The following is a 15,146-nucleotide window of genomic DNA, read 5'->3' on the forward strand; positions in this document are numbered from 1 at the left end:
AAAATTATGACTCTGAGAGAAATCAATGTATTCTATGCTTTGTATATAAAAAAATGTTGTAATGCTATATCAAAGATGAGCAGACTTTATCCTTGATAATGAAATCATTTCAAATAGTTAATATGCTCTACTAGCCATAGAACAGCCTAAACCCAAAATAGCTAACATAACTCATACACCTTGAATGAGGAAACATATATCAAGTAACTGGCTCAGCAAATATATGTCTTTTAACCTTAAACCCTCTAAAAAAAAAAACACTTGAAAGCAGGGGTTATTAATATAATTTTTTTATTTTCATATGAAGAAAGAGAGACTTTGGGAGAATAGGAGACCTGTCAGTTCTCATAGCTCATACGTTGCAGAAATGGGATTTGAGCTGAGACCTACTGATTTCCATTGTGGTGTATCATCATTTACACCAGACCTGCCTTGAAAACAATTTTAGGAAAATGAAACACACCCACAAACATTTGTTACTCTGAGTGTACAACACATAGACTCTGCTAGGAATGCAACAGGCTTCACATTAAATTGAAGCCTCTTATTTGACTCCAAGGATAACAGGACCAGAGATGCTTAAGGGAAGAAATAAAAGATAGGGTTCTCCCCCTCTCCATCACAGCAAAGATAAAAGTTACTCAGTGCAACTGACAGAAGAACCAATCTCAGAGATTTAGTGGGGAGGGCTTGAGAAACTATGGCCTCTCCACTTCCCAGTCGCCTCCAGACACAGCTACTTCTGGCATTTTTCATCTGTCATTGTCAGAAATAGTAGAATGAAATAATGCACAGCAAGGAAGAGAAATTATAGACAGAATACTGCTGTGGATGCAATAAAGGATGGAAGGTAGGGAAATCATTAAATGGACCCACAGCATAGACCCACCACAAAGTTCAGACCTGAACAAGAGCTGACATTCAGTGCTTAAGAGAATCTAAATACAACCAAAATGATATATATTACTAGATCATAAATGACAACATTTTTGCAGAAGTGTGTTCTGTAAAGACAGCATCATGTTTGCTCTAAATTGACTAGTGCAGTTATTTCCAGCTCTTTTATTACGAAAAATATGTCAAGACCCAGTTGCAAAAGCAATCACAGCAGCAACAAAAATAAATAAATCGGATCTGATCAAATTAAAAAGCTTTTGCACAGCCAAGGAAACTATCACTAAAGCGAATAGACAGCTTACAGAATGGGAGAAAATATTTGCTCTCTATACATGGGCTGATAGCAAGAATCTATCTAGAAATTTAAAAAATCAACAAGAAAAAATCAAACAGCTCCATGAATAAATGGGCAAAGGAAATGAAAAGAAACTTTTCGAAAGAAGACAGAATAACCGCCAGCAAACATAAGAAAATGCTCAACATCTCTAATCATCAGGGAAATGCGAATCAAAACCACAATGAAATATCATTTATCTCCAGTGAGAATGACCTTTATCAAAAAGTCCCGGCTGGGCGCAGTGGCTCATGCCTGTAATCCTAGCACTCTGGGAGGCTGAGGCGGGTGGATTGCTCGAGGTCAGGAGTTCAAGACCAGCCTGAGCAAGAGCGAGACCCCGTCTCTACTAAAAATAGAAAGAAATTATCTGGCCAACTAAAAATATATGTAGAAAAAAATTAGCCGGGCACGGTGGTGCATGCCTGTAGTCCCAGCTACTCGGGAGGCTGAGGCAGTAGGATCACTTAAGCCCAGGAGTTTGAGGTTGCTGTGAGCTAGGCTGATGCCACGGCACTCACTCTAGCCCGGGCAACAGAGCGAGACTCTGTCTCAAAAAAAAAGAAAGTCCCAAAACAACAAATGCTGGCATGGATGTGGAGAGATAGGAGCACTCAGACACTGCTAGTGGAACTGCAAACTAGTATAACCTCTGTGGAAAGCAATATGGAGATACCTCAAAGAGATACAAGTAGATCTACCATTTGATCCAGCAATCCCATTACTGGGCATCTACCCGAAAGACCAAAGACATTCTTAAAAAAAAAAGACATCTGCACTAGAATGCTTAAAGCAGCGCAATTCACGACTGCAAAGATGTGAAAACAACCTAAGTGCCCATCAATACATGAGTGGATTAATAAACTGTGGTATATGTATACCATGGAGCACTGTTCAGCTATAAGAAACAATGGTGATATAGCACCTCTTCTACTTTCTTGGATACAGCTGGGACCCATTCTACTAAGTGAAGTATCCCAAGAATGGAAAAAATAAGCACCACATGTACTCAGCATCAAATTGGTTTTAACTGATCAACACTTAAGGGCACATATAAGAATGACAGTCATTGGGCATGAGGCAAATGGGAGCGGGGAGGAGGGGATGAGTATGTACATACATAATGAATGCAATCAACACCATCTGGGGGATGGAAACACTTGAAGCTCTGACTCAGAGTGGGTGGAAGGACAATATATGTAACTTAAACATTTGTACCCCCATAATATGCTGAAATAAAGAAAAACAATCCCTGGACCAGATGAATTCACAGCTGAATTCTACCAGACCTACAAAGAAGAGCTGGCACCTATTGTAAAGAAATTATTCCATAACATTGAGAAAGAGAGAATCTTCTTTAACTCATTCTACAAAGTCAGTATCACCTTGATACTAAAGCTAGGAAAGGACACAACAAAAAAAGAAAACTACAGAAAGATACCCTATATGAATATTGATGCAGAGTTCCTCAACAGAATACTAGCAAACTGAATCCAATAGCACATCAAAAATATAATTCACCATGACCAAGTAGGCTTCATCCAGGGATGCAAGGAAAGTTGAGTATATGCAAATCAATAAATATGATTCACCACATAAACAAAAGCAAAACAAACACCATGTGATCATCTCAATAGGCACAAAAAGAGCATTTGGTAAAATCTAGCACCATTCATATTAAAGAGAAAAAACCCTCAACAAACTAGAAACAGAAGAGGAATGTGCCTCAAAATTATAAAAGGCATACATGACAAACCCACAGCCAACATCATACAAAACGGGGAAAAATCGAAAGCATTCCCCGGTAAGAACCAGAACAAGACAAGACACTGTCACTACTTCTATGCAACGTAGTACTGGAAGTCCTAGCCAGAGCAATTAAGCAATTGAAAGAAATAAAGAGCATCCAAATCAGAAAGAGGAGGTCAGATTATCCATAGTCACCAATGATATGATCCTCTATCTATAAAACTCTAAAGACTCACCAAAAGACTGCTAGAATTGATACATAAATTCAATAAAGTCTCAGGTTATAAAATCAATATACACAAATCAGTAGCATTTCTGTATACTAATAACATTCAAGCTGAGGGGCAAATTGAGGACTGAATACCATTTACTATAGCTATGAAAGAAATAAAATACTTAGGCATATATTTAACCAAGGAGGCAAAAGATCTCTACAAGGAGAACTACAAAACACTGATGAAAGAAATCACAGATGATACAAACAAATAGAAAAAAATCCCATGCTCATGGATTGGTAGAATCGATATCATTAAAATGTCCATTCTGCCCAAAGCCATTTATAGATTCAATACAACTCCCATCAAAAATACAAACATCTTATTTCACAGGTCTAGATAAAATAATCCTAAGATTCATTAGGAACCAAAAAAGAGCCCAAATAGCCAATGCAATTATAAACAAAAAGCAATTATAAGCAAAAAGTACAAATCTGGAGGCAACACATTACCTGACTTCAAATTACACTACAACACTATAGTAACCAAAAAAGCATAATACTGTGATAAAAGTAGACACATAGAATAATGGAAGATAAAGAGAAACCCAGATATAAAATCATATATCTATGACCAACTGATCTTTCACAAAGCAGACAGAAACATGCACTGGAGAAAGGGCACCCTGTTCAATAAATGGTGCCGGGAAATTGATAGCTATATGCAGAAGAATGAAACAGGACTCATATTTTTCACCATATACAAAAATTAATTCAAGATAAATTACAGAGTTAAATGTAGGTCATGAAACAATAAAAAATCTAGAATAAACAGGAAAAACTCTCCTAGACATAGGAAAAATTAAGTTTTATCAAGACCCCAGATACACAGTTTTATTGGTCATGTTTATGGGGACTCTGACATTTACAGAGTATTTTCATACCTATGGTATCCTTTTTGGTTCTCTCAATTACCCTTTCTTTAAGGTAAAGTTATTGCCATTTGAGGGATGAGGAAGCTTGGCCTTAGAGATTCAATTGCTTGGCCAAAGACATATAGATTGCACATGGTAGAATTGAGGCTGGAAGCCATATCCCCTGATTTTTGCATGCTTCCTCCAAGCAAGAAATTCAATTCAACCAGATTCACCAACATTTACTTACTGTGAACTATTACTCAATATTTTGTGATTCAGCTCAACCAGTGACCTTCAAATAAACATTGAGTCAATAATTACAGCACAGATGGATTAAAATTGGGGTCAGAGATTGGTTTTGTAACATTTAGCACTGGAGTGTGTTTTGGTCTTGGTGAACCCTTTATCTGGGACAAAGATAAGCAGTTATTTTACTGCTAGACCCATGTAGCTCTGGGCTCTAAAACAATCACACAAGTTTATTTAGGATAAAATGAACTCATTGGCTCCCTTTAAAGCAATTGTTTTATTTCTTGAGAAATGGGTCCCTGTTCTGTTTCTCCTTTCTGCTGAGACTCTTCCAGGCTTTTTCTCTTTATAGAGTGAAAGAATCGTAGATGTTGGGGACAGAAGGGACCTCAGAGATCCACTAGGCTAATCCCTACTTTATTTTTCAGAATAAGCAATTGGTGATCCAGTGAAGTGAAGTGTCATCAATGCAGGTATGAGATTTTGTTCTATAATAAAATCTAAGTTTCAGTTCCCAGTTCAGTGATTCCCACAGCAAAGGGATTTCCCATCACTGCCCAAATGGATGGTGAGGGGGGCATCTGATTGAAGCCCTCCACAGTGACAGAGTAATGCAGACCTCAACTTGCGTAGAAGTGTGAATTAAAACTATTTCTTTTTAAGTAAAAATTTTCACTGGAGCATAATATACATGAAGAACATTGTACACATCCGAAATGTATAGCTCAAGTCATCACAAAATGAACATGTCTGTGTAATCAACACACAGATAAAGAAAACAATTTTGCCAGGCCCCAGAAGCCCCCTTGTGTCCTCTCTTGATCACTACCTTTCCCCTCTCTAAATATATCCAGTCTCAGACCATGGGTTAGTTTTGCCTGTTTATGAACTTAATATAAATGGAAGCATACAGTATTTGGTTTTTAGTATCTAGTTTTTCCACTTAATATTGCATTTCTGAGATTCATGCATGTTGTTTCACATAGCAGAGGGTAAGCAATGCTTTTTTTATAGTGGTTTTTTTTTTTTTTTTTTTTGAGACAGAGTCTCACTTTGTTACCCAGGCTAGTGTGAGTGCCATGGCGTCAGCCTAGCTCACAGCAACCTCAAACTCCTGGGCTTAAGCGATCCTACTGCCTCAGCCTCCCCAGTAGCTGGGACTACAGGCATGCGCCACCATGCCTGGCTAATTTTTTCTATATATATTTTTAGTTGTCCAGATAATTTTTATTTCTACTTTTAGTAGAGACAGGGTCTCATTCAGGCTGGTCTCGAACTCCTGACCTCGAGCGATCCACCCGCCTCAGCCTCCCAGAGGGCTAGGATTACAGGTGTCAGCCAGCGTGCCCGGCCTTTTTATAGTGTTTTATAACTATTTCTGAACTCATTTTCTTCAATGTATTGTTATCAACATATGTGTTGATTCTAATTTGTGGCTATTGTGAATAGTGCTGTTATTATCCTAATACATTGTTATCCCAACATAAGGATTTCTGTTCAGTACACCTATGAGCATAATTGCTAGTCATGCAGGTGTACTGTTTCATTAACTACTGGCAAAGAATTCTCCAAATGGCTTAATCAATTTGCAATTTTACTATGAGAGTGTCAGCTTCTTCATATTCTTGACAACACTTAGTGTATTCAGTCTTTTTTCATTTTAACCATTTTGATGAGTATGCAATATCTCCTTGTATTTTAATTTGCATTTCCATTAAGCTTCATGATGCTGAACATTCTTTCAAATGTCCTTTGGGAATATCAAATCTTTTGTGAAAGGTTTATATAGTTTAAATATGAACCTATTGCTTGTTTTACATATATAATTTATGTTTTACATATATATATATATACAAATACATATATTTTTATTTTATTTCATTTATTTATTTATATATAAATTTGTTACACTTATAAATGTGCGGAAAAGTTAGAGGTTATCATGTCAGTGGGTTCTGATGGTCCAAGTTAACTACCTTCTCCAGGGGCCACTTCTCCCGTTTCATCCAATTTGTCTCAGATATGAGTCTCAGACACCTTCTGATGTTCAAGCAACGTATTCTGGCAGCACTCTCACGAGGCAGCGGGCTGGCAGCATGAGCCCAACATACCCAGGGCTCAGATGACCACCTACCAGGAGACTGCTCTTGGAGTTGAATAATCCTTCCCTCTTCCTTATGTCTGTGTTCAATCTGGGTCAGTTACCAAGTGTTTTTTTAAAAAAGGGAGTTTAAGCTATGCTAGTTGGTACAAAGTTCGTTCTAAGGTTGTTGAGAGTTGCATCTGTGTGGAGGTGCTCTTGTCTCTTGGAAATCTCTGGGTCAAGGTTAGAAATCTCCAGATGGGTGGCCAGGCGTGGTGGCTCACGCCTATAATCCTAGCACTCTGGGAGGCCGAGGCGGATGGATCGCCCAAGGTCAGGAGTTTGAGACCAGCCTGAGCATGAGAGAGACCCCATCTCTACTAAAAATAGAAAGAGGCCGGGCGCGGTGGCTCACGCCTGTAATCCTAGCTCTCTGGGAGGCCGAGGCGGGCGGATCGCTCGAGGTCAGGAGTTCAAGACCAGCCTGAACGAGACCCCGTCTCTACTAAAAATAGAAATAAATTATCTGGACAACTAAAAATATATATAGAAAAAATTAGCTGGGCATGGTGGCGCATGCTACCCAGGAGGCTGAGGCAGTAGGATCGCTTAAGCCCAGGAGTTTGAGGTTGCTGTGAGCTAGGCTGACGCCACGGCACTCACTCTAGCCTGGGCAACACAGTGAGACTGTCTTAAAAAAAAAAAAAAAAAAGAGCCAGTTACACAATGTTTTATCAGTCATATTTACAGGGATTCTGACAATTTACAGAGAATTTCCACACCTATCATATATCTTTTGATTCTCTTAATTAGCTTTGTCTAAGGTGAAATAATTCCAATTTTAAGGATGAGGAAGCTGGGCCTCAGAGATTCAGAACCTTGACAAAGGATATGATATCTGCTGATGGTAGAGCTGAAGCCAGAACCCATATCCCCTGCATCTTGCACCCTACCCTGCAAGCAAAACATTCAGCCTAACCAGGTCCACTAACATTGACTCGTTGTGTAATATAATGCAACATTTCACGACTAAGATTAGTCAGTGACTTTCAAAATAAAAATTAATTTGGTTAATGATTATAGCACCAGTTGACAAAAATGAGAATCAGAACAGTTTGTTTCATAACCTTTAGTAATTGAGTGGGTCCAGGTCTTGGACTCACTTGAACCATTTGTCCTGGGCAAAGAGAAGCAATAATTTACTGCCTGACTTATATAATTCTAAACTCTAAAATTACCAGACCAGCTTATGTTGAATAAAACAAGCTCAGTAACTCTTGTTATTTTATTTATTTATTTATTTTAACCAAGTCAAAGGTTTGGAGAACCTTTAATCACACACTTCATCTTAATTTTTAAAATTTGTTTTTATTATAATAGATTTAGAAGTTACAAGTTGAATTATGCTACATGTATTTATTGTGTAGTGATAGAGTCTGGGCTTTTGGTGTACCCATCACTTGAATAGTATACCTTGTATCCCATAGGTAATTTTTCATTCCTCACTACCTCCCACTCTACCCTATTTTGGCTCCAGTGTCCATTATACCTCTCTTTTTGCCCTTGTGTACCTACAGGTTAGCTCCCACATATAAGTGAGAACATGTGGCATTTATTTTTCTGTTCCTGAGTCACGTCACTTAAGACAATGGCCTCCAGTTCCATCCAAGTTGCTGCAGGAAACATTATTTCATTCTCTCTTATCACTAAGTAGTACTCCATGGTATATAGCTACTACATTTTGTTAATCCACTCATCAATGATGGACACTTAAATTGACTCCATATCAGGCCGGGTGCGGTGGCTCACGCCTGTAATCCTAGCACTCTGGGAGGCCCAGGCGGGTGCATCACTCGAGGTCAAGAGTTCGAGACCAGCCTGAGCAAGAGTGAGACCCTGTCTCTACTAAAAATAGAAAGAAATTATCTGGCCAACTAAAAATATATATAGAAAAAATTAGCCGGGCATGGTGGCACATGCTTGTAGTCCCAGCTACTCGGGAGGCTGCGCCAGGAGAGTCGCTTAAGCCCAGGAGTTTGAGGTTGCTGTGAGCTGGGCTGACGCCACGGCACTCTAGCCCGGACAACAGAGCGAGACTCTGTCTCAAAAAAAAAAAAAAAAAAATTGATTCCATATCATCGTGATTGTGGATTGTGCTGCAATTAATATGAGTACAGGTATCTTTTTGATATAGATTTCTTTTCCTTTGGAGAGATACACAGCAGTGATATTGCAAGATCAAATGGTAGATCTACTTTGAGTACATTGAGAAATCTCCACAGAAATTCTACTAATTTACATTCCCACCAACAGTGTATGAAGTGTTCCCTTTTCTCAGTATCCATGCCAATATCTATTTTTTTTTGTCTTTTAAATGATAGCCATTTTAATTGGAGTAAGATGGTATCTCATTGTGGTTTTAATTTGCATTTCCTTGATAATTAGTGATATTGAGTATTTTTTTCATATTTTTTTTAGCATTTGTATATCTTCTTTTGAAAAGTGCCTGTTCATGTCATTTGCCCAGTGTTTAAGGGGGTTGTTTGTTTCTTCTTCCTGATTTGTTTGAGTTCCTTGTAGATTCTGGATATATATTGGATATACACTTTATGAATATTTTCTCCCTACATTGTCTATTTACTCTTCAGGTCATTTCTTTTGCTATTTTTAGTTTAAGCCCTCTTTGTCTATTTTTGTTTTATTGCATTTGCTTTTGGGGTCTTAGTTATAAATTCTTTGCCTAGGCCAATGTCCAGTGGAGTTTCTCCTAGGTTTTCTTCTAGAATTTTTATTGTTTCAGGTCTTACATATAAGTCTTTAATCCATCCTGAAGTTAGTTTTTGTATATGGTGAAAGATAGGGATCCAATATCATTCATCTGTATGTGGCTATCCAATTTTCCCAGAAGAATTTATTGAAAAGGGTGTCCTTACCTTATAATACGTTTCTGTAGACTTTATCAACGACCAGTTGACTGTAAGTATATGGCTTTATTTCAGTTTTCTATTCTGTTTTATTGATCTATGTGTCTATTTTTGTATCAGTGCCATGCTGTTTTGGTTATTATACCTTTTAGTATAATTTGAAGTCAGGCAATGTGATGCCTCCAGTTTTGTTCTTTCTGCTATGGTTGCCTTGGCTATGTTGAGCCATCCCTCCGTTCCTGGGATAAAACTCAATTGATTGTGGTGAATTATCTTTTTATGTGATGTTGAATCCAGTTTGCTAGTATTTTGTTGAGAATCTTTGCATCTCTGTTCATCAAAGATACAGGTCTGCAGTTTTCTTTTTTTATTACATCCTTTCCTGACTTTGATATCAGGGTGATACTGGCTTCATAGAATGAGTTAGGGAGAAATTCCTCCTTCTCAATCTTTTGGAATAGTTTCAGTGGGATTGACACCAGTTTTTCTTTATATGTCAGGTAGAATTTGGCCATGAATCCATCTAGTCCTGAGCTTATTTTTGTTGAGAGCTTTTTTATTACTGATTTATCTTGATACTTGTTATTGGTCTATTCAGTAGTTCCGTTTCTTCCTGATTTAATCGTGGGAGGTTGTAAGCTTTCAGGAATTCATCCATTTTTCTCTAGGTCTTCTAGTTTGTGAGTATATAGTTGTAGATAATAGTCTCTGATGATCTTTTGTATTTCTGTGGTTTAAGTTGTAATGTCTCCTTTTTCATTTGATTGTGTTTATTTTTATCTTATTTCTTTCTTTCTTGGTTAGTCTAGCTAGTGCTTTATCAATTTTCTTTATTTTTTTGGAGAACCAACTTTTCATGTCATTGATCCTTGGTCTTGTTTTTTGGGGGTTGGGTCTTTATTTCATTCAGTTCTGTTCTGATCTTCATTATTTCTTTTCTTTTGCTAACTCTGGGTTTGGTGTCTTCTTGTTTTTCTAGTTCATTGAGGTGCAATGTTAGGTTGTTAATTTGTGACTTCTCTATTTTCTTGATGTAGGCCTTTAATTTTATAAACTTTCCTCTTGGCAGTACTTTTACTGTGTCTTACAGGTTTTTGTATGTTGTGTTTTCATTTTTATTCATTTCAAAATTTTTTAAATTTCTGTCTTTATTTCTTCATTGACCCAGTGATCAACAAAAGTAATGAAAGAGAAAAACAGTCATTATATAATGGTAAAGGGAACAATTCAACAAGAAGACATAACAATCTTAAATATTTATGCACCTAACTCAGGAGAGTCCAGATTCATAAAGCAAATCCTACTGTCCCTTGGTGCTGGGGTGGACCTAGCCCAATTTTTTTCTGGCCTGGTCCCACATTGGTGGGAAGTAATTGGCAACTAGGAGTAAGTGTCAAAATTCCTTTAGCCACATTTGAGCAAAAAGGGAGGTTTAGAAGGAGTTATTCTCAGGCTAAATCTACCTGGAGTCTGCTGTTAGTTCAATTTTGTCTGTTCCATAGGTATTAGCTATCATCTCAAAATTATGGACAAGCATTATTCTGTTAGGAGTTATAGTTTGGCAAAAATTTAACAAGTAACAGATACAAAGCTTAAAAAGGAAAATACAAAGTAAAATTAACAGTAATATAATAATCTCAGTTTGCATAATAGTTTTAAGCCATGAAAGTAGGCTTTGAGGCACCGAATTGAACAAATCAGGTGACCATTAGGAGTTAGGTAAGGGGAAGCCTTGTGATGAAATGGTAGCACATCTGACTGCAGGAGATAGGTAAGCCTTCTTGTGACCATGTGACCTCTTTTCTAATTTTCTATATGAGGGTTTCAATTTTCCCAGACGAATTTATTCAGCTATGGCATATAGTATTACCAATAGCATAATCATGTCTCTAATGAAGCAACCAATTAATTTGTAAAACTACTAATCAAAATCAAGCAGAACAACAATTAATCCCACAAGATTAAGTAACTGATAATTTTTTATGACTTTTATTTGAAATATTGTTGGTTCTTTACTTAAATGTTTTGTTTTCCCGACTTAAGGAAACTTTTCAGCTATTTATAGCTTACAGAAATTTGGTAAAGTATACTTTTGTGAATAAAGGTCAAAAATTTTACTTTCTTTTCCTATTTGGTTTTTCCAAAACTTAGAAAGTATTTTATGGGTATTCTGATGGCACTATGGTGATTGCATAAGTGCAATGAAAATATGCTGCCTCTTATAACAGGATGCAATTGGGAACATGAGTTATATTCCCAATGCATTAATTGGAATATCATATTTGAGGATGTGCATAGGCTTCCTGGCTTCAAGGGTTCCCAGCCTGACAGTGATAGTATAAAAAAAATTTTTTTTTTTTTTGAGACAGAGTCTCACTGTGTTGCCCAGGCTAGAGTGAGTGCCGTGGCATCAGCCTAGCTCACAGCAACCTCAAACTCCTGGGCTTAAGCGATCCTACTGCCTCAGCCTCCCAAGTAGCTGGGACTACAGGCATGCACCACCATGCCTGGCTAATTTTTTCTATATATATTTTTAGTTGTCCAGATAATTTTTATTTCTATTTTTTAGTAGAGACGGGGTCTCGCTCAGGCTAGTCTTGAACTCCTGACCTCGAGCAATCCGTCCGCCTCGGCCTCCCAGAGTGCTAGGATTACAGGCGTGAGCCACCGCGCCCGGCCTGATACCATAAAAATTGTCAGGCCCAAGAACCTTAAGACTGTAGGTAAAATCTAAATTTTGCATTGATTTGGCCTCTTGCCTCACAAGGTTCTTAAATCTGAGATTGCTATGTGATCAATGTAGAGAGAAAGAGTTATATTTCTAAAGAAGTTATAAAACACCTGTTATTAGACTGTAACCCCATGCATTGTTTTCTAGTTCTTGTTATCTACCTATAAACTAGACTAGTATCTGAATTCTTCTAGGTTTCTTCAATCTAATTTTCTTCCATAGAATTACTAAAAAATAAGAACTTCTCTGTTCTTAAAGCCCTATAAGCTGAAACTAGATGAATTTTAAGGGACAAATTTCATGCCTGACATGAGTCACACAGGCAATTTACCAAACCATCCACTACCATAACCAGAGATATTCCAACCAGGATGAGAAGTCAATGGCTGTAGACAGCTTCTCACAAGATTCTGGAAGAATACTCCATATCATAAGAATCTTAGTTCCATTAATGGCTACATTTTTCACTTAGCAGGATAATGGTGTAATTGAAATTTCATAATCAGTAGCTTCTCCAAGTATCTTGACCAAAATCTGACCTAAGAGAATCTTCAGTCCAGCTGGTGGGTGACTTTGGCAACATCCCTAATACAACTGTTGCTCACTCTCTCCTTTAAACTCAACACAGTCATGGGATACTAGATGAGAAATTGGTCTATATTATCTGTTGGTTAATTAGGAAGTGTCTGTTTTATCACTAATACTACATGTAATGTAGTTTTAATTAATATTTTTTATGTTTAAGCTATTTTCATACATTTAATAGCCATTCCAATATCCTCTTCTGTAAACTGTCTAATAAAATCATTTGCCTGTGTTTCTACTACCTTGGAAGTTTCTCTGGCATATTGTTTAGTACACAACAGCAATTTATATAATAATATGTACCTATCATGTTAAACAACTTTTTTTTTTTTTTTTGAGACAGGGTCTCTGTCACCCAAGCTGAAGTGGCACAATCATAGCTCACTGCAGCCTCCAATTCCTGGGCACAAGTGATCTTCCTGCCTCAGCCTCCCACCTGCAGCTGAGACTGCAGGCATGCACAACCACATTTGGCTAATTTCTGAATTTTTTTTGTAGAGACAGAGTCTTGCTATATTGCCCAGGCTGCTCTTGAACTCCTGGCGTCAAGCAATTCTCTCACCTTGGCCTCCCAAAGTGCTAGGATTATAGGCATGATGCACAGCACCTGGCCTAAAGAACCACTTTTAATCTCACATGTTTATGTGTGTATATAGTATGTTTTGTGTGACTATATATCTCTGTACACATATGTATGTCTACACATACACCTAAACACATGTGTTACCTTACAAATGCATGCCAGGTACAAATGGCTTTCTCTTAAAGATGAGCTGGAAAAAAGTTAATGGATAATGTCACTTCTCATTTAATACACTCAAGAAAGAAGGACAAAAGATGACTAGAATTTGATGTGTACGAGATGTTCACTTGCCTAGGCTTTAGAGATGACATAATGCTAGTGATTTCAGGACCATAGTATTAATTTACCAATGCATTTTTGTTAAGTGAAAAAGTATGTGGCGGAAAGTAGAGAAATAATAAAACTTGGTGAGATTAATAGGGATTTCATTGTTGTTCAACGAAGAGAAATAACAATCATGAACATGATTAGCAGTATGAAAGCATATATTCAACTTGATCTACCTTGGTAACACAAAGTAAAAAGAATATTCCAAATATTTATCTTATGTTCACAGTAACACAAAATCAGGGCATGAATTCTAACACTTAATGTTCATTCCTCCCTATGGCTGATCATCTCACTATAACCCTACAGGTTGTAGCTGCTCCTGGACATGGTTTTTCTGTTTTCAGTCCAAACCTCCAGTAACTCTTGATGACTCTCAGCCAAAAGAGCTTCCCTACCCACTTCTCTTTTGTCCCTCTCTATGCTTATCATTACAAAGAACAGCAAGTCCTCTTGGAACTCTATTTTTTTATTTCTTACTTGCATTATGCACAAAAGAAAGAAATCTGACAACTGACCCAGAAAATAATAATGATTTTTATTTAGAACATACTGAGGAGAAATGTCTCTGAACTGTCACACACTAATCATGTTTCTCTGTTTTATAGTGATATCATATTAACAACTCAGTACTCCATAAGTATTAGCATATATGATGATCAATAAAAGTGTTACAGAGTTTGGGGAACAGCAGATATATTGGTGCAGTGACTCAGGAAACTCCCCTTAGGCTGTTCACTGGATCTTAAGGGAATGGGGAGGTGTCAGAGAAGGCATGCCTAAAGTGGGAACAAGGAGAGCAATGCCCACAGGGGAGTTGCAAACAACACATCATCTGCCAGACGATCTGCCCTTTTTCAGACAGGAATGAAGCAGAGCTGGTATGAGGGTGGCAAATGGGACATCCCACTGATAGCTGGGGTGATGTCAATGTCTTTTGGGTCAACCAGAGATTTCAGGGTAAAGTTCTGTAAAATGGTGGTGAGGAATAAAAATAGTTCCATGCGTGCCAGGCCCTCTCCCACACATATTCGTTTTCCTGAAAATAAAAAACATAGAGGATTTGATCCTTGAACACTACAATGTGAACTGTCACAGAAAGTATGCAGTAACTGAGGAATGACTGAACAGATGGGTAGATCAAAGACAGGATGGCTGGAAGGACGGTTAGACACACAGAAGGACAGAAGATGGACACACTTCAATTCCTCACATCCTCAACTCTCAGCTCCAGGCATATCTACTCTTCATCAATCTCCAAAACACCCTGAAGCTTCAGGCTTTCTCTCATGCTGTCTCATTTGTCTAAAAAGCACTTCCCTTATACTTCCTTCAAGACCTATGTCCCAAGTCATTTTCTCTTTATGATCTCTGTGATCTCCTCAGGCAGTAGAATCTTGCTCTCTTTAGGGTTCCGCATCATATATTGCCTCCACGGGAACATGGATCAATTTCAATTCTATTCTGTTTATTTCTTTTTCTACCCTGCTAAAATGTAAACTCTCAGCTCTCAACATCTTGGTAGGTACAGTGACAGAACTAAAGCAGGCACC

At 37.7% G+C, this 15,146-nt stretch overlaps 1 protein-coding gene and 1 long non-coding RNA gene across 3 annotated transcripts in view; one reads left to right on the top strand and one right to left on the bottom strand.

Annotated features, from left to right (window-relative positions):
* Window positions 1-15,146, top strand: part of LOC123649685 — a 34,343-nt gene that overhangs the window by 15,959 nt on the left and 3,238 nt on the right. The window contains exon 2 of the long non-coding RNA XR_006739107.1: window positions 4,789-4,833. This is a non-coding gene — a long non-coding RNA (uncharacterized LOC123649685). The remainder of the gene's footprint in view (window positions 1-4,788; window positions 4,834-15,146) is intronic.
* The window catches only part of LOC123649683 (cytochrome P450 2C18-like), a 29,420-nt gene continuing 28,385 nt past the window's right edge, over window positions 14,112-15,146 (bottom strand). Inside the window, exon 9 of one of the 2 annotated variants that reach the window (XM_045567855.1) lies at window positions 14,112-14,632. In XM_045567855.1, the coding sequence (XP_045423811.1) occupies window positions 14,451-14,632 (182 nt within the window). In that variant the 3' untranslated portion in view covers window positions 14,112-14,450. The remainder of the gene's footprint in view (window positions 14,633-15,146) is intronic. The other variant, XM_045567856.1, reaches the window with a different exon arrangement.

Source organism: Lemur catta, chromosome 14 (genome assembly GCF_020740605.2).
Source record: "Lemur catta isolate mLemCat1 chromosome 14, mLemCat1.pri, whole genome shotgun sequence".
NCBI classification, from domain to species: domain Eukaryota; kingdom Metazoa; phylum Chordata; class Mammalia; order Primates; family Lemuridae; genus Lemur; species Lemur catta.